At 47.6% G+C, this 25,102-nt stretch overlaps 1 protein-coding gene across 1 annotated transcript in view; it reads left to right on the forward strand.

The window, feature by feature from the left end:
- The window catches only part of LOC130299185 (uncharacterized), a 36,767-nt gene extending 25,368 nt beyond the window's left edge, over positions 1-11,399 (forward strand). The window contains exons 2-4 of the mRNA XM_056551403.1: positions 795-1,983; positions 5,947-7,019; positions 8,004-11,399. Of these exons, the coding sequence (XP_056407378.1) occupies positions 796-1,983; positions 5,947-7,019; positions 8,004-9,924 (4,182 nt within the window). The 5' untranslated portion in view covers position 795 and the 3' untranslated portion in view covers positions 9,925-11,399. The remainder of the gene's footprint in view (positions 1-794; positions 1,984-5,946; positions 7,020-8,003) is intronic.
- The last annotated feature ends 13,703 nt before the right edge of the window (positions 11,400-25,102 follow it).

Genomic DNA, 25,102 nt, shown 5'->3' on the forward strand with positions numbered 1-25,102 from the left:
ATAGTCCTCTCTCGGAGTCCGACATATAGTATAGTCCTCTCTCGAAGTCCGACATATAGTATAATCCTCTATCGGAGTCCAACATATAGTCCTCTCTTGGAGTCCGACATATAGTATAGTCCTCTGTCGGAGTCTCACATGTAGTATAGTCCCCTCTCGAAGTCCGACATATATATTATAGTCCTTTTTCTAAGTATGACATATAGTCTAGTCCTCTCTTGGAGTCTTACATATAGCCTAGTCCTCTCAGGGAGTCGAGCATACAGAATAGTCCTCTCTTGGAGTCTCACATATACTATAGTCCTCTCTGGGAGACTCACATATAGTATACACCTTTTTCTGAGTCTCACTTTTAGGAGTCTCACTTTTAGTTTGGGCCTCTCTCTGAGTCTGACATATAGTATAGTCCTCTCTAGTAGTCTCACATATAAAATAGTCCTCTCTCGGAGTTTGACATATAGCATAGTCCTCTTTTGGAGTCTCTCATATAGTATAATCCCCTCTGACTGATATATAGTATAGGCCTCTCTTAGTCTCACATTTAGTATGGGTCCTAAAGATATTATAGGCATCATTCATATTCCAGTATGTAGTACATACAATCTATTTAGAAACTCGTAGAGTACATCTCTCGATCTTTATCTATCTAAAAAAAAAATCTATATATTATGCAGATATTCCACATATCGAAATATTTTAAATAGAAAAGTAAATTTTAAAAAATAACTTGTTTTTAGTATTTTTCTTTACATGTTATTTTTGGTTCACCATATACATTTTTATTCAAATTATAGCATGCCCTCCTGCATTGTGAAAGGCTGCACGAGTACGTGGAGGAAAAAAGATCCAACAGTTACTCGCCATACTTTCCCATGGGAGCCCGAAAGAATTAGAATTTGGTTACTACAAACCGGCCAGTATGATGCGAATATGAACAAAATGATCCAGAAGATTTTAGATGGGAAGGTTAATGACACCTACAGGATGTGTTCCAAACATTTCGAGCACCATTGTTATACCTACGAAGAGGATCGTCGAAGACTACGCAAGGATGCTATACCAACAGTATTTCCACCTACCTCTGGCCTTCGTCAACAACAAGCGTCAACATTGTCAACTACGCAACATATAACACCGGTCTGTACACCGACGACAACCATTGTCACCTTCAGCAGTTCTTCTTCTGGATCACACACATCAACCACTTCAGCTTTGTCTCTGGGTTCATCTATTTCCTCTGTAGTATCGGTAACATCACCAGTACTTCCAACTTCTGAACAACATTCCACTAACTCTTCCTCAGATGTAGTACTATCTGTCCCACCAAATGCTGTGATCCTACCGCCAACATGGCCTCCTTTAGAAATCTTTCCATCGTCACAATCAACTAGTCAAAGAAAGGAAAACTTGACTCCTCAAAAAAGAGACTTTTCGACCAACACCATGCCATTTTTGTTCTTTCCCCCAAAGGGTCCGAAAGTGGTTTCACAAAAAAAACGACGTAAGAGGTTATGCAGCAGCCTCCCCTCTTTCGATGGTATTCCGACAAATGCACCTGAATGTTTACCATCTGAAGTTGTTCCCCAAATGTCTAGTGAACTAATCTCCATTGAAATACTAACCAGCGACACAGAGGAACAAGAACCATCAGATCTTTCTTCTAACCTGGAACCATTCGAGATGCCGTCTGAAACGTCCACTGAAAGTACAGGAAGTGAGGTCACAATGACTTCAAAACTGTCTAAAAAAAGATCAACGCCGTTCAACCTACGGGCAGCGTCGCAAATCGAAATTCCTGAATTCATCAAGGAGCATAATTATTACTCAAACATTGAGCAAGAAGATACAGGTCTATCTGATATGTCCCCACAACCAAGAGAGGGCATCCATCCTGACCCACAACCAACAGAGGGCATCCATCCTGACCCAAGTGATACTGTTGAGCCAATTTCACCCATAGAGTTTCGTGATCAAAAAGAACGAGTAGGTTTTCTTTTCGTTATTTTTTTTTGTTTTTTTTAGATATCTTATTGTAGTTTATGCATATATGAAAGAATTATCAAAAAAATACACACACACACACACTATATATATATATATATATATATATATATATATATATATATATATATATATATATATATATATATATATATAATTTTTTTTTTTTTTATTGTTCTTAGAAAAATCTAACTTCACACTGGGTAGAGTGTTATCAGGCCGTGTTGTACTTGTGTTGACATTGCTATTGGTTGAAGGTTCTAAGAGCCGTAACTCTTTTATTTTTTATTTATTTTTTTCATCCACAAACCCATATGAGGTCTTGCTGTTGTTGTTTTTTGCATGACCAATTGTACTTTATAACGACATCTTAAATGTTACCTTAAAATGCATGATGCAACAAAAGAAACATTATTTAGGGGTAAAATTGAAAAGGAAAAAATGCGAAATGTAGCAAATTTTGGGGAGTTTGGTTTTTACGCAGTGCATTTTACGGTAAAAATGCCTTGTTCTCTTATTCTATGAATCAATGGGATAAAAATGTTCCCCATGTTTACATACTTTATTATAGTACTGATTCAATTTTTTTTAACTCAAAACTTTAACAATTTATATGTTTAAAATCGCTCTATTCTGACCCATATAACTTTATAATTTTTCCGTATATGCCGCTGTATGAGAGTAAATTTTTGCCCCATGATCTGTAGTTTTCATTGGTTCCACTTTTGCCTATAGGTGAATTTTTGATGACTTTTTCTTTCATTCTTCTGGGATGTGATGTGACTAAAAAGAAGGAGACTTCACCATACGGGATCATTAACACAGTATTTTAATCAGACATTTACGAACAAGGCGATTCCAAAAATGATTCTTTTATCAATCTTTTTCACATTTATTTGTTATTTGGCTTATTACATTTATTTATTTTTATACTAACTTCACTTTTTATGTCCCCATATGGGAATATCTAAAGCAATCATTAGATAGGCATAGCACTGATCAGTTATATCGGCGATCTACTTCTCTGGTCTTCCATCAGTATTGAAGGATTAATGGCGGGTCTCTGGCTGCTGTGAATGAAGCAAGCGCAGCTCCTGTGCTCGCTTCATATACAGAAGATAAATGTACATCCTGGTGCGGAAAGTACCAACATACCAGGATGTACTTTAATGGGCAATATCTATAACTGAAACTGTAATATATTCTCTTAAGGACCCGGCCATTTTACACCTTAGGACCCGGCCATTTTTTGAACATCTGACCACTGTCACTTTAAACATTAATAACTCTGGAATGCTTTTAGTTATCATTCTGATTCCGAGATTTTTTTTTCGTGACATATTCTACTTTACCAGAGTGGTAAAATGTTGTGGTAACTTGCATCCTTTCTTGGTGAAAAATCCCAAAATTTGATGAAAAATTTGAAAATTTAGCATTTTTCTAACTTTGAAGCTCTCTGCTTGTAAGGAAAATGGATATTCCAAATAATTTTTTTTAATTCACATATACAATATGTCTACTTTATGTTTGCATCATAAAATTGACAAGTTTTTACTTTTGGAAGACACCAGAGGGCTTCAAAGTTCAGCAGCAATTTTCCAATTTTTCACAAAATTTCCAAACTCACAATTTTTCAGGGACCAGTTCAGGTTTGAAGTGGATTTGAAGGGTCTTCATATTAAAAAATACCCCATAAATGACCCCATTATAAAAACTACACCCCCCAAAGTATTCAAAATGACATTCAGTCAGCGTTTTAACCCTTTAGGTGTTTCACAGGAATAGCAGCAAAGTGAAGGAGAAAATTCTCAATCTTCATTTTTTACACTCGCATGTTCTTGTAGACCCAATTTTTGAATTTATACAAGGGGTAAAAGGAGAAAATGTATACTTATATTTGTAGCCCAATTTCTCTTGAGTAAGCACATATGTCTATGTAACTTAATCGGCGGGCGCAGTAGAGGGCTCTGAAGCGAAGGAGCGACAAGGGGATTTTGGAGAGTACGTTTTTCTGAAATGGTTTTTGGGGGGCATGTTGCATTTAGGAAGCCCCTATGGTGCCAGAACAGCAAAAAAAAAACACATGCCATACCATTTTGGAAACTAGACCCCTTGAGGAACGTAACAAGGAATTAAGTGAGCCTTAATACCCCACAGGTGTTTCACGACTTTTGCATATGTAAAACTTTTTTTAAAAAATTTCACAAAAATGTGTGTTCCCCCCCCCCCCAAATTTCAAATTTTTTGAAGGGTTAATAGCAGAAAATCTTCTGAGTATGGAGGTACCCCATAAGTTGACCTGAAGTGCACTACGGGCGAACTACAATTCTCAGAAGAGAAGGAGTCATATTTGGCTTTTTGAGAGCAAATTTTGCTCGGGGGCGTGTCACATTTAGGAAGCCCCTATGGTGCCAGGACAGCAAAAAAAATGCAAAAATTGCAAAAAAAAATGCAAAATTACCGGGCGGTCGGGTCCCAGAGACCCGATCAGCCCGGTATCGCTGCAGATCACAAGGGCGATTTCCCTCGCCGACATGGGGGCAGACATGGCCCCCCTTGGCGTTTGCCCTGGATGCCTGTTGAAGGATTTCAGCAGGCATCCGCTTCCGATCTCTGCCCGATGCGCCAGGGCATATGGATACGCCCTGGGTCCTTAAGGCCCAGGGTGTGAGGGCGTATCCATACGCCCTGGGTCCTTAAGAGGTTAAATATACTGTGTTCTATATATTATTATAGAAACTTTTCTTTATAATTATAGAAGTAACTGACAGTGGGTTCACCTGCACTAAACCCAATACACAGGGTTATAGTGCTGGTGAACCGGATTACAATGAGGTATCACTTTCCACGATAGACATTCCGGAGATACCCGTTGTATTAGCCGGCATTGCCAATCCAGAACTGGCCGTCTTTGCGCAATGGAGGTGGGACCCGGCAAACCCAGTATCCCTACCTCCATCCCCTCTGCTCCCACTTATCTGAGATGGGATAGAGGCAGGGACGCTAGGTAGGGTGGATTCTGCCTCTGTTGCTCAAAGACGGCCATTCCCAGATTGGCAATGCCGGCTAATACAAACGGGTATCTCCGGATTCGTTGTAGTCCCATTCACCAGCACTTTAACCCCATGTACTGGGAACCAACCGGCTGTCAGTTTCCCTTTAATAGGGATGGACTTGACATCACAGTACTTACTCATTATGTTGCACCTGATCGTACTGTACTGACTTGTGATGATATATTGGACATGATCGTGTAGATTTCGTATGATTATAATAAGGGTCGTATAATTACTATCTGTTATGCTGCCTGCGTACACATTATTCGCTGTTATATGCGGCCCAGTTCTTGTATTCTGGGTTTTATTATGGACCGGTATTTATACTAGTTAACACTTTAAACCTGTGGAGAGGCAGAGTTTACCAGTTGCCCAAAGCAACCAATCAGCTCGCTGCTTTCATTTTTCACAGGCCTTATTAAGAATGTAAGATGCGATCTGATTGGTTGCTATGGGCAACTTTGCCTCTCCACAGATTTGATAAATCTCCACCATTGGGTTTCCTTTCCCACGTTTACCAAGGCTTTTCCAAGTAGACTTTGTAGGGTTTTTTGTTGCGTGTCAGAATTTACGTAAAAAACAAACAAAAAAAAACCCCTACTCTCTCTCCAAAGGGGTGTGGTCACTGGAGGGGAGGGGGGCTTGTCTCTGAAAAATTGGTGTGTCTAAAACATTTTCAAGGTGGTGAATTTGAGCTCTGGAAAACCCAACAACTCAAAGCAGGTGTGTTTTATAAAAAAAATAATAATAATAAAAACACATCACAATGTGTATTGTTCGTGTATATGTTAAAAAATGATGTAACGTTATGAAATAATAGGTCTGAATAATGAATAAGAATAAAAAAAACTAAATGTGTTTTTTTTTTTTTTTTTTTCTTAATTTGCAGGCCATGGTTGTCTGTTTTGTGAAGGGTTGTACACCCAAGTCGAGAGAAGGGCGGGGTGACGTCACTCTTCACGTCTTCCCAAAAGACAAAGATCAAATAAGAGAGTGGCTGATGGCCACAGGGGAATCTATACCGAATATAGAAGAATTGGTGAACAAGATTTATGACACCAAAAAAGTAGATTTATACAGGATGTGTTCTCTGCATTTTGCACCTAACTGTTATATTTTCAACCCCAAAACGGGGAAAAGACGGTTGGCCAACATGGCGGTCCCTTCCATTTTCCCTAGAAAACCTAAAACTGCTGAGTGCTCGTCTCAGGTTACTTCCCCACGATTAGGAAAACGAAGAAGAGTCACAATAGCGGCTGGAAGCAGATGCCCAACGTGTAACCAGATTGTTGGGCCCAGCCAAGATTTTCAGCCTGTAACATCAGAGCCAAGTCCAAGAAAAGAATTTGCTGAGAAATTCACGATTTTTGATCGTTCCTACGGCACAGCTTCAAAATACGTGCAAACCTATCTTAGAACGTTTAGTGTAAAATCACAGTGCCAAATGAGACCCCCCAAAAAAACATCCTGCCAAACTTCAGCTCTTTCCAATATTTTTGTGTTTGGTTCGCCCATCCAAGGAACAACAAGTGGTCCGCCCTTCCAAGGAACAACAAGTGGTCCGCCTGTCCAAGGAACAAGTGGTCCGCCTGTCCAAGGAACAAGTACAGAAAAAAGCTCTTCTCAGAAAGAAACAGAATTATCCGATATTCCTCAAGAACCTTCACATACAATACCCATTGAATCCACACCCGTTAAAACAATACCGCATACCCAAACCTCAGATGCCGAGGTGGTGCACAGAGAAGGTTTACAAGCTGAACCTATTGTGAAAATGGCTGAGAGAGGCATTTCCAGCAAACAAAGGGTCTTTTCCATAGGTATACAGGAAGAACAGCCAAGTCTAATTTCCGAGGATACTAATCACCCAGGGAACTCCTGGGCAGAAAGTCACAGAAGGAGGAAGAAATCTGTGGATATTATGGATGATCAGCTTGGAAATTTGGAAGACTTGTTTTCAAGGTAAGAGCGCGGAAGGTTATGGTGATACAGGTTCATAAGTAGACGATGAGAAGGGTAAGCGTGCAGTGTTGTGATTGTTTCTATGTCTGATATGTGAAGAAATATTGAAGGGAGACCCTGTAAGAGATCTGCTCACCTTTTCTGGTTGTGCAACAGACACAACCATGATGCAGCCTTCCACCAGTCAGGCAGTGATAGATAATATCACAAGAACCAAACAACATGTTTCTGGGCATAGGAGCCCCTTCCTCAGATATACTGGTGTGCATGCATGCTAGTACACCTGAGGAAGGGGCTCCAATGCCCAGAAACGCGTTGTTTGGTTCTACAATAGAATGTTTTGTTTTTTTGTTTAGAAATGATATATAAATAATATCTTTCTCTCCTTCCTTTCTCTTTCTTTCTCTTTATCTCTTTTCTCTCTCTCTTTTTCTCTCTCCCTCTTTCGCTTTATCTCCTTCAGCCCTTCATTATAAGTCTATAGAAAAGATAAGAATACCCCTTTTAAGGAGTTATGGAGCAAATAAGAATAGTTCATACATCTTTCTCTTTTACATATAATTAACCAGCCTCCCGTCACATGACTAAGAGAAGGGGGGGCAGAGAGGGTATGGCTTAGACCCGATAAGACTCTTAAATCAAGACCCAGAACTGATCAGAGAGACAGCCAAACTTGCCAGAACTGTTCACATTTTCCCAGGTTGTTTTTCCTTGGATCTTTTGTCAATTGAAACTAGAAAGAGATCTGATATTCTATATTTAACTTTTTTTTTTTAACTGTTCCGCTCATGTGTCTTATGACATTTTACGTTTTACTTCAGGCATTGTTCTGTAAACTTCATTGCTTCTATTGGTGTTCAGATGTTTTTTTTTTATTTATTTTTTTCTTTAGGAAATGCTAAAACGCCCACAACCTGTAAATAATCTACATTACTGTGTTCGTTGTTCTATAAATGTAAATAACTTTTTAATTTTTTTTGTCAGAATGCCGGCATGTGTGGTGAACGGGTGCTCCACGGCCAACAGAGGTTCCGAAACTCTCCATATGTTCCCTAGGGACAAAGGACGAATTCGAACTTGGTTAATGGCGACTGGACAATACTCCCATGACCTAGAGGAGGCCGTGAACAAAATATTTAATGCTACAAAAAAGAGTGACTCGTATCGGATGTGTGCAAAGCATTTTGCACCTTATTGCTTTATCTACAATGCTAAAACTGGAAAAGAAATATTGACCAAGAACGCTGTGCCGACGATATTCCCACACCGAAATGCGACGGCCTTCCCTCCAGCAACGAAAAGGAAGCGTAGTGAGATGGCCGCATATACTCAAGATTCAGACTCTGAATTCTCATCAACAGACGAGTCGGGGGAAACTGAAGATTCACAAGAAGATTCAGAAAAAGAAAATTACGATGTAGAAGGCGAAGAGGTAATTTTTTCCAAAAGAAATTTCGGCGACCATCCTCCCTGTTATATACATCCGGTTAAACAGCGGAAATTTATAGTCTTTGAAAATTCTCTAGATGAACTTATCCTGAAGATCCCGTGCCAATCGGCAGAGTGCACTAGTCCAATAACAAAAATTATAAAAAAGAGGACAGGATCTTATATTTCCATCTTTGTTGAATGTGCCGACCACGATTATAATCTCCTATGGGAAAGCCAGCCCACGATTGACGGTAAACCGCTCGGAAACGTAATCTTAGCCTCCGCAATATTTGAGAGTGGTAATAGTTTCCCTAAAATGAAACAATTTTTCCATCTGATGAACATTATGGCGATGTCAGAGAACGCTTACTCCAAGTATCAGCATGATTATATTTTCCCAACAATTGAGCATTCCTGGAAAATCAGCCAAATGGCGAGTATAGAAAATGTACAAGGACCTCCTGTGTGTATCTCCGGAGACGGGCGATGGGACTCCTTGGGAAACAACGATAAGTTTTGTGTCTACAGTATGATGGATATGGAGACCAAAAAAATCCTATCTTTCGATGTTCAACAATCCGCAATGGGCGTCTCCTCTCCTGAATCTGAAAAGATAGCGTGTAAAAACGCACTGGACTTTCTCTTGCAAAATGAAATCAGCGTCAAATTACTCTGCACCGATCGCCATTTTCCCATAAGAAAGATGGTGAAGGAGGAGTATCCTACAATTACCCATGAGTTTAATGTGCGGCAAATCGCCAAAAGTGTGGGTGACAAACTGCTTGATGCCAGTCACGAGAAGGACTGTGAAGACCTTGCGGAATGGGTTGGGGCGATACAAAGCCACTTGCGATGGTGTTCGGACTCCTATAATGGAGATGATTCCCTTCTCATGGCCAAGTGGAATTCTATCCTCTACCATGTGCAGAATGTCCACGCCTGGGAGGACAAGGACGGTAAATATTCTTCTTGCCAACACAAGCATCTCCCCGAGGACACGACACGGAAGAGGAAATGGCTGAAAACAAATAGCCCGAGCTTCAAAGCTCTAAAGAAAATCGTATTGGACAAAAGACTCCGAAAGGACATTAAGCGGATCTGTCATTTCTGTCACACCGGAGACATAGAGGTTTTCCTCAGCGCCATTGTGAAGTACCAAAGTGATCAGAAGGAGCATCAGCACGTCACCATCGATGAAATGTACGCACGCACTCAATTGGCTTCCCTGGACCACAATACTAGCTGCAGAAAGATCCGGGCCATGGCACGGCGGTCATCGAGAACAAGTGCAGGGTCCCATAGATATAATACGGCCGACTCCAAGGACAGAAGTGAACGGTATGGCCCGGAGATGTACAAACCCACCAACCAGGACTTCTTAATCGATTTGATGCAGGAAGTGGTGGAATTGGTTTCTGGGAATCGCAGTTTTGAGTGGAGCTCACACACAATTCCTAGGCGCCTGAACACATAATTCCAGATGTGAAGCCGGATGTAAAGTCCATTGTTTTTGCAACGTAAAAGTCGACAGGAACAAATGTTTTTGATGCCCATCAGTATGGAGGGTCTAGTAAAACTTTCTCCATGTTCTCTCTATGATTTTGACATGAGGTTAATTTTCAGGAGAAAAAAAAGAATCGTGTTTTGACGTGGTAACATTGCCCCGAGTACGATCTACAAGTTTACATATTTGTGAAATTTTTCAGGTTACACATTACGTATGCATACATCCCAGGATCGCGCTGTTCTCGACAGCATTAACCCCATAGATGCTGTGATCAGTCATGATCACGGCATCTATGGGATTGACAGGGGGAGAGGGCTGCCCATGTCCACCAATGGCGATCCAGTGTTACGATGGCGGGATCTCGTTGGTTGCCATGGCAGCAGGAGGCCAGCTGATGGCCTCCTGTTTGCCTAGTACGGCAGCCTGTGAGGTCCAGCCATAGGCTGAATGTCAGTGTATATTGACTGTTATACAGGGATGTGGAAATAAATAAAAAAATACTTGTCCAAAGGACTAAAACATAGCACATCTACTTGTCCCTCATGACCATCCAGTTGATCTGGTGCATAAAATTATTTCAACCAAAATAGTATGTAAATAAGGTCTTTATTATTAGAAACGTAATAGGCAGATCACTATGTCACCCCATTAGGTGCATAGGGCCCCTGATAAGTCTCCCCCCCCCCCCCCCAATTTAAGTAGATAGACCCCCTCATCAGGCAGGCATGTATGTAAAGAGGGCCCCAGATATGTTTCCCCAGATGGTAGGCAGGTACGGCTCTCCCAGTAGGCAAATATTGTCTCAGATATATATGTCTCCTCTGTTGGTAGAAATGTAGGGCTTTCCAAACTTTTCATGGTGACACCGCATACATAGTACAGTGACCCACTTCTTGCTATACCACCAATTTCACATATCGCGTTGCGCGTCAACTATGCTCAACATAATACCAGTATCAGCATTAGAAATGTGGCTGCTACCCCCATTGCCATTTCACCCCCCTCCCCTTTATTCCCCTGTGCCATTATATTCCCCCCTATGATGCTCCCTGTGCCATTATATTTCAGCCCCTTTCCCCTTTATATCACCTCCTGTGCCACATTATTCACTCATTCACCAACCCCCCTTCCCTTCTCTTTCTGATCCCCTGCTAGACATTACCTGTCCTCGGACCCTTGGTGGGCTCCCGCAGGTTTAGAGACTCGGCATCTCGGTGATGGCTGCTGTTGCTGGACCACATCCTCGGTCCTGACGGAGGTGCGCGCGAAGTGACATCATCGTACGTACCTACATGGGGACGCTGACGTCCTGCTCGGCTCGCTATACAGCTTCAGCCTTTAGAGTTTAGGGACGGGGCAAGAATGATTGCCCCAAAGGATAGGGGATAAGATGCCTGATCGCGGGGGTCCCGCCGCTGGGGACCTACGTGATCTTCCACGCTGACCCCGTTAGAATCAGCCCCTGGAGCGTGCTCGCTCCGGGTCTGATTACTGGCCATCACGGGGACGGAGCATAGTGACATCACGGCTCCGCCCCTGTGTGACATCATGCTCCGCCCCCTCAATGCAAGCCTATGGAGGGGGCGTGTCACGCCCCCTCCATTGGCTTGCATTGAGGGGGCTTAGCGTGACGTCACACGGGGCAGAGCCGCGATGTCACTATGCTCCGTCCCTGTGATCGCCAGTAATCCATAGGCTTGCATTGAGGGGGCGGAGCCATGACATCACTATGCTCTGTCCCCGTGATCGTCAGTAATCAGACCCGAGCATGCTCCGGGGGCTGATTCTAACGGGGTGCGGCGTGGAAGATCACAGGGGTCCCCAGTGGCAGGACCCCCACGATTAGGCATCTCATCCCCCATCCTTTGGATAGGGGATAAGATGTCTTAGTGCCGGAGTACCCCTTTAAGGCATTTAGATCTGCTTGCCCGAAACAGGCTAAATGCCTGAAGAATTTACCTGCCAGGCGTCCGGAACTGCATGTCCCAGACGTCGGGCGATAGGATTTCCACACCCCCTGCAGTTATACTGTGCTGAAGTACAGATGTACAATAAAACTTAGGCGGTGAACACCTTAAAATAAAAAAAAAAGGGCAAAACCCTAATCTAATTTTGGTCCAAAACGTGGAGTAAAAAAGGGCAAAAGGATGAATCGCAAAAATGGTAAATAAAAAGTACAGCTTGTGACGCAAAAAATATGCCCTCACACAATGGCGTTGGACGAAAAATAAAAAAGTTATGGCTGTCAGAACACGGCAATGCAAAAAAAGAACGCCACGGAATGGACAAAATGGGAATGGATTGGCACATGACAGGGGGCAGCTTTAGCGGTAAGGAAGGGGTTAATAAAATGGAGGGAGAAAGAAAATGGCTCTGGGGAAGGAGAAAAGGGGGTGGTCAATATAGGGTATATAGGGGAGGGCCAAGGTGAGGTAAGGGTCAGTGAGAGTTCACCACCGGAGAAAGTTGGAGCAGGAGAGAGTGTGCGGCGTACCTTAGTAATGGCGGATATCGAGGCCCTGGTGCGGCGTGTGAGGGAGGAGATCCGGGCGAGAGGGTCGGCGTGGCTGGAGGAGCAGCTGACCAGAGGAGCGACGTCCAGCGGAGATTCTGCGGCCCCTGTGTGTTCCAGTGCCCGGAGGTCCAGGGCCCCATCCAGGCTAAGCCCCAAGGTGATCCCACGTGCCCGCCGCAGACATGAGAGCCCCACCAGGGACCCTCCGACTGTGCCTGCTGCTGCCGCTTCTCATGGCAGCGGTGGGGCCGGGAGGAATCTCCAGGAGGCGGCGGGGACGGTGTTACCAGCGCAGGAGACGAGGCGGAGGTCCAGACGAGGCAGCAGGAGTGAGGCGGGGTCTCAGACGGCGGGCCCTAGCACTGATGCTCCTAGTGCAGGGCAAGCCCAGCGTTCAGTGAGGACACAGAGTGCGGCCCTGCAGGGTGCGCTGCAGGCGCCATCTACCGCCGGGCGGTCACGTGACTGCCGGGGTACAGGAGCCGCGGCAGTCCCAGAAGGAGGGAGTCGGCGGAGTTTAGCATCCGAATCAGGCAGAGGACTGAGTGAGATACAGGGGGTGCCGGTGGCTGGCCCCGCCCCCTTGGCTGATGCTGCGGGAGATGATTTTAGTGATGGGGGGTGGGATTCCCCTGCCTCGGGGCTGGAGGAGGATCCACGTGGTCAAGATGGTCGGAGCCTGCGGTCCGTGGTGGGCAGTGTGGTGGTCCCGCCTGCTGCTACCCAGGCTGGTGGGGTGTCCAGTGCTGCTGCGCTGCTCGAGGATGGAGGAGCTGGTCGCCGTGGACAGGAGTGTCACAGCCGCTGGGTCCAGAAAGGTTGGGTGAGTGTACCACCATGGCGGGGTTGGGGGGGGAGGATTTGTGGGAGAGGCTTACTGCTTTATTGCGGGATGTGAGGGGTTTGTTGCAGGATAGGGCCTTGTCTCAGGTGGGGTCGCCTGTGGCGGTGGGGGGCAAGGGGGTGCCGGGGAGGCGGCAGTAGCAGTCGGGGGGGTGTCTAAGGTGGGGGCGGCTGTGGGGCGTCCTGGGGAGAAGGCAGTGGACGAGGTACGATTGGCGGATTCTGCCAAGGGAGAGGTTTACATTTGTTTTGAAGGGCCGTTAAGTGCGCATTTAAAGACCGAGGTTAGGGAGCGCATTTGAAAAGGGGAGTATGTAGAGATATTTTCTCTGCTCCCATTGGAGAAGTTTAATTTGGATAGAGTCAAGTCTGACGAATCCAAAAAGGAGGAGGAAGAACGTCGGCAGTATCGCTTGATACCGCAGACGTTCGCCATTCTGGCGAGCGTTATTGGCGAAAAGGCGCCGTAAAACTGTTCCGGACTCTCTTTTGTTACCTGGACTCGGTGGGTGAGGTTTATAGAGTTTATGGGGGTACTGCTTGGCTTAGGTATAATGAGCAGTTCATACAGCGTAAGGCGGTACGCCCTTCGCTGAGGTGGGACCACAAGGACATTAGCTTGTGGATGAAGCTTATGGCGGCGCCCAGGGGTGGGGGGGTCAGCAGTCCTTTCGTGACGGGTCCGGCAGGGCCGGCCGCGAAGGGAAGCTGCTGGCAATTCAACAAGGGCCAGTGTAAGTTCAGGGACTCTTGTAGGTTTAAGCACGAGTGCTCCGGTTGCGGAGGCACCCATAGTTTGGCCCGCTGCTTCCGTAAAGTAAAAGGGAAGGGCGAGGATGCTGATGCGGAAGGGGGACACGCCGGTGAGAGTGGCAGAGATGCTGCCGTATCTCGCGCGGTACCCAAATAGGCAGGTGGCTGAGTTGCTAAGGGAGGGGTTTACGTTTGGTTTCAAAATCCCGTGTGCGACGGTTCGGCGTTTGGGGGAGGTGCGCAATTTGTCGTCAGCATTGGCGCATCTGGGAAAAATAGTTTAAGGAGGTTGAGCTGGGTAGGTTGAGCGGGTCCTTTTTGGGGAGTCGCCTTTTGCCGGCATTGCGGGTGTCACCGCTCGGGGTGGTGCCCAAAAAAAGGAGCCTAACAAGTTCCGGCTCATTCACCATCTCTCTCATCCTGCAGGGGAGTCTGTGAATGAGGGAATTGACCCGGCACTGTGTGCCGTGTCTTATACCTCATTTGACGCAGCGTTGGGTTGGGTGCGGAGGTATGGGCACGGGACGCTGATGGCAAAGACTGATATTGAGGCGGCATTGTGCCTTCTCCCCGTTCATCCTGATAGCTTTGAGTTGTTGGGTTGTTGTTGGGAAGGGGAATTTTTTGTTGATCGCTGCCTGCCGATGGGATGCTCTATATCGTGCTCGTATTTCGAATTTTTCAGCACATTTTTGGAGTGAGTGGTGCGGTCAGAGGCTCAAGGGGCGTCCGTACTGCACTACTTGGACGATTTCCTGTTTTTGGGAGTGGCGGGGTCAGCGACCTGTGGGATTTTGTTACAGACCATGGAGAGGGTGGTGGAATTGAAATTCCTGGGTATAGTCATTGACTCTTTGGCTATGGAATGTCGGTTGCCGGGGGACAAGGTGGCGGAATTGCGGGAGTCGCTTGTTTCAGCGGTGGGGGCTAAAAAGATTCAATTGAGGGACCTGCAGTCCTTACTGGGTCGCCTCAACTTCGCTTGCCGTATCATCCCCATGGGGCGAGTTTTCTGTCGGCGGTTGGCGAGTGTACGGCGGCCTCATCATTTTGTTCGGTTATCTGCGGAGTTGCAGGAGGATTTGAGGGTTTGGTTGGATTTCCTGGGGAGGTATAACGGTAGGTCGGTTATTCTGGAGCGGCAGGTGGCTAACGGGCAGTTGGAGCTTTTCACAGACTCATCGGGCAGTCAGGGTTTTGGGGCTTACTTCCAAGGACAGTGGTGTGTGGGGGAGTGGCCTGAGGCATGGCGGTCCAGTGGTTTGGTGCGTAACTTGGCTCTTCTTGAACTGTTCCCTATTGTAGTTGCAGTGGTCATCTGGGGCGAGAGATTGCGCGATAAGAAGGTGTGCTTTCGTTGTGACAACTTGGGGGTGGTGCAGGTGGTGAATGCACAGACGGCCAAGTCACCGCCGGTGGTGCGCTTGCTGCGTAAATTGGTTTTGTGTTGCTTGGATTTGAATGTGCATTTTTGAGGCGCAGCATGTCCCAGGGGTTCGCAATGAAATTGCTGATTCTCTCTCGTTTCCAGTGGGACAGGTTTCGGGAGCTGGCGCCGGGAGCAGAGCCTTGTGGGATTCCGTGTCCGGAGGTCCTGTGGCAAGTGGTCTGAGGACGGCCTTTGCTTTGATACGCCGATCGGTCAGCGAGAGCACTTGGTCAGGTTACTACAGGTGTTGGTGGGAATGGGAGGCCTTGTTGGGGGAAATTGGGGCTGTCACAGGTGCCAATTGGGAAGGAGTGGTGGTGTTCTTTGTGGGTCGTTTGTTTGGGGACGGTGTGTTTCCGTCGGGACTTAGCCGCCGGCTGGCGGCTTTGGTTTAAACTTAGGGGTTTGCCTGACGCGACTAAATTCCTTTTTGGTGCGGCAAGCGGTTCGGGGATTTTGTAGAGGGGTGGTTCAGAGGGATTCTAGGAGGCCCGTGTCTTTTCCGTTGTTGCAGGAGTTGGGTAGGGTTTTGGAAACAGTGTGTTTTTCCAGTTTTGAGCTGGTCCTTTTTCGGCTTGCCTTTTCTCTGGCGTTTTTTGGGGCCTTTCGGGTGTTAGAGCTGGTGGCTCCTAGTAAGGTTCGGGAGGGCGGGCTGTTGTTTACCGACGTTAGTTTGGAGGGGTCGGTGTTGGTTTATCGGGTGCATCGGTCAGAGACAGATCAGGTGGGTAGGGGCTTTGCAGTGAGGTTGGCCGTGTTGGGGGGTGAGGGGATGTGTCCGGTGTTTTGTTTCCAGGAGTACTTGAAGGTGAGGCCGTTAGGGGGTGGTCCCCTGTTGGTACATGGGTGTGGTGAATTTTTGTCGCGTTTCCAGTTTATACGGGCTTTTAGACAATGCCTGCAGGCTCTGGGAAGGGCCTCGGGGGAGTTCAGCTTCCATTCTTTCAGGATTGGGGCAGCTACGAAGGCGTCCAGATGGGGGTTGGGTCCGGAGGTTATCCGCAGGATAGGTCGTGGGAGTCTGATAGGTTTAGACTGTATGTTCGCCCTCAGCTGTTGTAACGGGCGAGGTAGGACATGGTGGGGGGCGAGGTTGTGTTATGCGGGGTTTTTGATTTTTTGTTTTGTTTTTTGTGCTGTTTATGTTTTACAGGACGGGGACAGTGCCTGGTCTGGATCGTGGGGCATTCCTGCGGGGGGCCTTGTGTGCCGATGTGCGTCCAGACGGGAGACAATTGGGATTGGGCAGGGAGGCGGCGCAGGTGCGTTGGGTGGGCCGGGGTGGGATGAAGTGGGCAGGCTTGCTTCCCTTGTTACAGTCCTATATAGCGTTGGACAGGCCCCCCAACATTTTGGTCTTGCACCTTGGGGGGAACGATTTAGGTTGCCGGATGGCTAGAGCGCTAATGAGGGATGTTAAGCTGGACGTGCGGTCGGTTCCTAAGTTGAACAGGGCCAGGGCAAAGATCAACCGTGTAGTAGGCCGCTTTGTGGCCAGGAATGGAGGGCTGGTGGTTCGCCACCGTGAGTTGGAGGTTCCTTCTTGAGGCTTCATGGATGATGATGGGATTCATCTGAATGTGATAGGTACGGATCTGTGGGCATGGGAAATCAGGGAGGCTGTGGAGAGAGCAGTCGGGTTGTGGGTGGCCGGCAGAGTGTAAGGAGTCACACTCTGCCGTCATGGCAGAAAATAGGGGGGGACTTGGAGGCACTGGAAGGAAAATGGTGATGGAGGCTTCTATGTAATAGTATAGAGAGGCTGGGGGCGGTGCCCCAGTAGATGGTGGTACCTCAGTGGTTGAGGTTACAAATGGATGGGGGGGGGGGGGGGGGCTCCGAAGGCAGTGCCTTTGGGTCAGGTGACCACGGCCAAGGGCAAAGTAAGAGCCCGGTAGAAGTTTAGGATGCCTTCAAGTCCCCTTGCCTTTGAATAGGGTTAAAAAATTTGGTTGCACTATTTTGCACTGTTGTTATGCAATATGTTAATATGTTTCATGGGTAATGTTTACCCGATTGATCAAGGTATAATTATAAGAAAAAAATGGTTATTTATGATTGGTTAATAAATACGGCCGCTGTGGCCTTTTCCACCAAAAATATGTGTATGTAAATTCTTTATGGGGAAAAGGGGGTGGGGAAAAGGTTTAGCGGAGATAGCAGATCCCCTAGTCAAGGGGGGAAAAGGATTTTGTTATAAAAAGAGAGATAAATAGGGTATCGCCATAATCGGACTGTTTAACGCCAGAAATTTTTCACCGTTTCTCAATATTTTGGAGTTTTTCACAAAAAAATGCTGCATGAATCAACAATGATTTACCACTAATATAAAGTACAATATATCACGAAAAAACTATCTCAAAATCACGACGCTAAGTAAAAGCGTGTCAGAGGTATTATCACTTAAAGTGACAGGACAGATTAAAAAATTGGACCCAGTCCTTAAAAGGGGTACTCCGCTGCTGGACCTCTTATCCCCCTATCCAAAGACTAGGGGATAAGATGTTTGTTTGCGGGGGTACCGCTGCTGGGGCCCCCCACAATATACTGCAGCATCGGGTTTCTGCGGCAGTGGTTGTGATATCATGGCCACACCCCTTGTGATGTCACACCACGCCCCCTCCGTTCATGTGTATGGAAGGGGGAGTGTTGGCTGACACACCTTCTCCCATAGACATGAATGGGGGGGGGGGTGCGGTGTGACATCACAAGGGGGCGTGGCCGTGACCTCACAATCACTGGCTCCGAGCGCTGGAGTACCCCCTTAAAGGGGTACTCCCATGGAAAACTTTTTTTATTTTTAATCGACTGGTGCCAAAAAGTTAAACAGATTTGTAAATCACTTCTATTAAAAAAATCTTAATCCTTCCAGTACTTTTTAGAGGCTGTATACTAAAGAGAAATCCAAAAAAAGAAATGTATTTCCTGTGATGTCATGACCACAGTGCTCTCTGCTGACCTCTGCTGTCCATTTTAGGAACTGTCCAGAGCAGCATATGTTTGCTATGGGTATTTTCTTCTGCTCTGGACAGTTCCTAAAATGGACAGCAGAGAGCACTGTGGTCATGACATCAGAGGAAATGCATTTCTTTTTTTTGGATTTCTCTTTAGTATACAGCCCCTAAAAAGTACTGGAAGGATTAAGATTTTTTAATAGAATTGATTTTCAAACCTGTTTAACTTTCTGGCACCAGTTGATTTAAAAAAAAAATCTTTTCCACGGGAGTACCCCTTTAAGGGGTTAATAACTTCTGAAGATACATCTGTATTCTTTATGATGTGTGTGAACATAACCTTAGGGTATTAGTGGTAATTTTTTTTAATTTAGCTCTGGATGACTCTTTATTTGTTTTAATTACATATATTATATATATATATATAATTATTTTTTTTTTTTTGTGGTGCAGATATAATTTTTTTTATATTTTATTAATTTGTCATCTTTTATTTTACTTTTATTATTTTACCTTATTTTATTCGTTTACTTGATTTTATTACTCTGTATTTTATTTTACTTAATTTTTTTTTTTGTTATTTTTTCCTTCCCCTGGTTCGTTGTTCTTCTTTTTACCATTTTTAAGATTTTTATACGTAGGTCATACATCCTAAACACACTGACCATAAGAAATGATTGTGGCCGTCCATGTAGACTCCTCCCCCGGTTGATACATAAGTTGATGATCGCGTTATGAACGATCTTTTTGCCGATACAGCCGGATACATTTTTGTCCATATGATTGTTCCGTCCTTCGCCCGGTTGTCACTGATCGGGTTCGGATGGTGTCAAGGACTGTACCGGCCGAACCCGATTAGCGACAACCGGGCGAAGGACGGAACAATCTGGAAAGGTTCTTCCGTGGATCTTTCTTCCTATTATCGTCGTTTAACCACGCCCAGCTTCTTTTCCCATAACCGTCTGCCATCAAATGGGTTAACACGATTGCTCTTTGTTAAAGTGAACCTGTCTCTTGCAAAAATACAACTCCCAGCATGCACAGACAGCCAAAGGCTTGTCTGCCTCCTCCAGAGCATCCACACTGTCCCTAAAGGGTAAATCAGGACTTCCTTCTCATCTTTTAGTGCAGTTGTCTTTAAAGTGCCACCAAACAACTCCCAGCATGCACAGACAGCCAAAGACCTGTCTGCCTCCAGAGCCTACACACTGTACCTGAAAGGTAAATCAAGGCTTCCTTCTCATCTTTTAGAGCAGTTGTCTTCAAACTGTTGCCGTTCAGCTATTTCAAAACTACAACTCAGTATGCACAGACAGCCACATGCCTGTCTACCACCTCCAGAGTATCCACACTGTTCCTGAAAGGTAAATCAAGGCTTCCTTCTCATCTTTTAGAGCAGTTGTCTTCAAATTGTTGCCGTTCAGCTATTTCAAAACTACAACTCAGTATGCACAGACAGCCACATGCCTGTCTACCACCTCCAGAGGATCCACACTGTCCCTGAAAGGTGAATCAAGGCTTCCTTCTCATCCTTTAGTTAAAGGGGGTACTCCGCCCCTTGACATCTTATCCTCTATCCAAAGGATAGTGGATAAGATGTCTGATCGCGAGGGTCCCGCAGCTGGGAACCCCACAATCTTGGTGCAGCACCCAGCGTTCGTTAAGGTGGATGCGGGAGATACGCCACGCCCCCTCAACGCAAGTCTATGGTGGTCATACCCCCTCCCATAGACTTGCATTGAGGGGGCGTGGCATGACATCACGAGGGGCTTGAGTGTGATGTCACAACCCCCGCCGCCCGCTCCAAGTGTTCGGAACAAAATGTTCCGAACACTGGGGCAGCGAAGCACCTCTTTAACGTGTCTTCAATTCAGCTATGGCAAAACTACAACTCCCAGCATGCACAGACAGCCAAAGGCCTGTCTGCCTCCTCCAGAGGATCCATACTCTTCTTGAAAGGTAAGTCAAGGCTTCCCTCTAATCTCATCCCTTATTGCAGTTGTCTCCAAACTGCAGCCCTCAACCTGTTGCAAAACGACAACTCCCAGCATCCGGGCATCCTCGCAGTTGTCGTTTTGCAACAGCTGGAGACACACTTTTTGGAAAACATTGCCATAGACTTACATTACGAGAGTGTCTTGGTCACATGACACAGAATCGGAAGAGAACGCATTAAGCGCATCTCATACTTATCTTGCCCCAGTCCCCCGCTGCTCCTGTTTTGGTTCTGTCCCATCCCCTCGCCACGTTCCATTACATTTTTTTTGCGTTTCCTAATAAAAAAAAAATCACCCTTAACCCTTTAGTGACCGCCCATATCTGTTTGACGGCGCTTATATAGAAAAAACAGCGCCACCCTTGTCCTCAGGTTAGGTGTGGTATGGCAGATTAGTCCCATTGAAGTGAATGGAATACCACACACAACCTGAGGACAAGGGTGGCGCTGTTTTTCAAAAGAAATGAGCTCTATGTTTCTATTGCTGGACAACGCTGGAGGAACCTCCGATCCAGGCAGATTAACCCCTTACACACTGTGGTCAGACCGTGATGGTGTCCAGTAAGGGATCGGTGGGGCCACAAAAGTCTTATGAAGATGCCCAAAGATGCCATGTACAGAGACGTAATATAATGGCTGCCCCCTAGTGGGAGGAGGAATACAGTAAAAAAAAGGTTTTATAAAATAATCTGCTGTGGCGTCTTCAGGGGGTCATGTGACTGTGGGCGGAGATCAGACCGATCCATAATTGTAATAATAAGGGGGAGAATCACTGGAGAGACCACAACCCACAGTACAGGAGATGATGAGAAGAGTAGAAGTGACTACAACTCCCAGCATGTCCAGACTGTTATGTGATATCAGAGGAGAGAACTACAACTCCCAGCATGTCCAGACTGTTATTATGTGATATCAGAGGAGAGAACTACAACTCCCAGCATGTCCAGACTGTTATTATGTGATATCAGAGGAGAGAACTACAACTCCCAGCATGTCCAGACTGTTATTATGTGATATCAGAGAACTACAACTCCCAGCATGTCCAGACTGTTATTATGTGATATCAGAGGAGAGAACTACAACTCCCAGCATGTCCAGACTGTTATGTGATATCAGAATAGAGAACTACAACTCCCAGCATGTCCAGGCTGTTATTATGTGATATCAGAGGAGAGAACTACAACTCCCAGCATGTCCAGACTGTTATTATGTGATATCAGAGGAGAGAACTACAACTCCCAGCATGTCCAGACTGTTATTATGTGATATCAGAGGAGAGAACTACAACTCCCAGCATGTCCAGACTGTTATTATGTGATATCAGAGGAGAGAACTACAACTCCCAGCATGTCCAGACTGTTATTATGTGATATCAGAGAGAACTACAACTCCCAGCATGTCCAGACTGTTATTATGTGATATCAGAGGAGAGAACTACAACTCCCAGCATGTCCAGACTGTTATTATGTGATATCAGAGGAGAGAACTACAACTTCCAGCATGTCCAGACTGTTATTATGTGATATCAGAGGAGAGAACTACAACTCCCAGCATCCCTCTGGCTCCAGCTCTCTCACAGCTGCTGACAACTTACAGAAGGGAAAACCCAGAATCCACCTCCTCATCTCCATACAAAGCCCCGCCCCCTCATGTCACATGACCATCACCGCAGGTCCTTCATCCACCTATGTCCTCTCCACTGCTGAGCTCCGCCCCCTAAGGTCACATGAGCATTATTACTGGTCTACTGTCATGTCTGCTGCTTAGCTCCGCCCCTTCATGTCACATGACCTCAGGTCCCTCACCAAACACTCTTCTTCACTGCTCTTCCCCCTTATGTCACATGACCGTCCCTACAGGTCCTTCATCCGCCACTGTCGTCTCCACTGCTCAGCCCCGCCCCCTCATGTGACGTCATAGGTCCTTCACTGTTTTCCGGTCCCATATACAGAGCGGGTCCTGGTGGGTGGTCGGTGCTGTCGTCTCTTGTTGTCTCTGTTATCAGCCAGCAGTGAGGTAAGGTCACATGGAGGATTTGCTGTGATGTTCAGTCTGGTGGAGTCACGTGTCCCCTGTGGAGGTTCCCGCGCATTGTAGGGATCTGCTCCATGTGGGAGAATAGAAGGTGTCCGGCCGGGGGTCCTCTCCTCACCTGACAGTAGGGGGCGCTGTGCATGCCGGGCCCTGCAGTTACCTAGGAGACCAACCCTGCCCAGAGTGTCCAGCCCTAATACTGATCAGAGGAGGGGCCCGGGGTCTATTACTGGTCAGAGGAGGGGCCCGGGGTCTATTACAGGTCAGAGGAGGGGCCCGGGGTCTATTACAGGTCAGAGGAGGGGCCCGGGGTCTATTACAGGTCAGAGGAGGGGCCCGGGGTCTATTACTGGTCAGAGGAGGGGCCCGGGGTCTATTACAGGTCAGAGGAGGGGCCCGGGGTCTATTACAGGTCAGAGGAGGGGCCCGGGGTCTATTACAGGTCAGAGGAGGGGCCCGGGGTCTATTACAGGTCAGATGGGGGGCCCGGGGTCTATTACTGGTCAGAGGAGGGGCCCGGGGTCTATTACTGGTCAGAGGAGGGGCCCGGGGTCTATTACAGATCAGAGGAGGGGCCCGGGGTCTATTACAGGTCAGAGGAGGGGCCCGGGGTCTATTACAGGTCAGAGGAGGGGCCCGGGGGTCTATTACAGGTCAGAGGAGGGGCCCGGGGGTCTATTACAGGTCAGATCAGAGGAGGGGCCCGGGGTCTATTACAGGTCAGATCAGAGGAGGGGCCCGGGGTCTATTACAGGTCAGAGGAGGGGCCCGGGGTCTATTACAGGTCAGAGGAGGGGCCCTGGGTCTATTACAGGTCAGAGGAGGGGCCCTGGGTCTATTACAGGTCAGAGGAGGGGCCCGGGGTCTATTACAGGTCAGAGGAGGGGCCCGGGGTCTATTACAGGTCAGAGGAGGGGCCCGGGGTCTATTACAGGTCAGAGGAGGGGCCCGGGGTCTATTACAGGTCAGAGGAGGGGCCCGGGGTCTATTACAGGTCAGAGGAGGGGCCCGGGGTCTATTACAGGTCAGAGGAGGGGCCCGGGGTCTATTACAGGTCAGAGGAGGGGCCCGGGGTCTATTACAGGTCAGAGGAGGGGCCCGGGGTCTATTACAGGTCAGAGGAGGGGCCCGGGGTCTATTACAGGTCAGAGGAGGGGCCCGGGGTCTATTACAGGTCAGAGGAGGGGCACGGGGTCTATTACAGGTCATATCAGAGGAGGGGCCCGGGATCTATTACAGGTCAGAGCAGGGGCCCGGGGTCTATTACAGGTCAGAGCAGGGGCCCGGGGTCTATTACAGGTCAGATCAGAGGAGGGGCCCAGGGTCTATTACAGGTCAGATCAGAGGAGGGGCCCGGGGTCTATTACAGGTCAGAGGAGGGGCCCGGGGTCTATTACAGGTCAGATCAGAGGAGGGGCCCAGGGTCTATTACAGGTCAGATCAGAGGAGGGGCCCGGGGTCTATTACAGGTCAGAGGAGGGGCCCGGGGTCTATTACAGGTCAGAGGAGGGGCCCGGGGTCTATTACAGGTCAGAGGAGGGGCCCGGGGTCTATTACAGGTCAGAGGAGGGGCCCGGGGGTCTATTACAGGTCAGAGGAGGGGCCCGGGGTCTATTACAGGTCAGAGGAGGGACCCGGGGTCTATTACAGGTCAGAGGAGGGGCCCGGGGTCTATTACAGGTCAGAGGAGGGGCCCGGGGTCTATTACAGGTCAGAGGAGGGGCCCGGGGTCTATTACAGGTCAGAGGAGGGGCCCGGGGTCTATTACAGGTCAGAGGAGGGGCCCGGGGTCTATTACAGGTCAGAGGAGGGGCCCGGGGTCTATTACAGGTCAGAGGAGGGGCCCGGGGTCTATTACAGGTCAGAGGAGGGGCCCGGGGTCTATTACAGGTCAGAGGAGGGGCCCGGGGTCTATTACAGGTCAGAGGAGGGGCCCGGGGTCTATTACAGGTCAGAGGAGGGGCCCGGGGTCTATTACAGGTCAGAGGAGGGGCCCGGGGTCTATTACAGGTCAGAGGAGGGGCCCGGGGTCTATTACAGGTCAGAGGAGGGGCCCGGGGTCTATTACAGGTCAGAGGAGGGGCCCGGGGTCTATTACAGGTCAGAGGAGGGGCCCGGGTCTATTACAGGTCAGAGGAGGGGCCCGGGATCTATTACAGGTCAGAGCAGGGGCCCGGGGTCTATTACAGGTCAGATCAGAGGAGGGGCCCAGGGTCTATTACAGGTCAGATCAGAGGAGGGGCCCGGGGTCTATTACAGGTCAGAGGAGGGGCCCGGGGTCTATTACAGGTCAGAGGAGGGGCCCAGGGTCTATTACAGGTCAGAGGAGGGGCCCGGGGGTCTATTACAGGTCAGAGGAGGGGCCCGGGGGTCTATTACAGGTCAGATCAGAGGAGGGGCCCGGGGTCTATTACAGGTCAGATCAGAGGAGGGGCCCTGGGTCTATTACAGGTCAGAGGAGGGGCCCTGGGTCTATTACAGGTCAGAGGAGGGGCCCGGGGTCTATTACAGGTCAGAGGAGGGGCCCGGGGTCTATTACAGGTCAGAGGAGGGGCCCGGGGTCTATTACAGGTCAGAGGAGGGGCCCGGGGTCTATTACAGGTCAGAGAAGGGGCCCGGGG

This window comes from Hyla sarda, chromosome 1 (genome assembly GCF_029499605.1).
Source record: "Hyla sarda isolate aHylSar1 chromosome 1, aHylSar1.hap1, whole genome shotgun sequence".
Lineage (NCBI taxonomy): Eukaryota > Metazoa > Chordata > Amphibia > Anura > Hylidae > Hyla > Hyla sarda.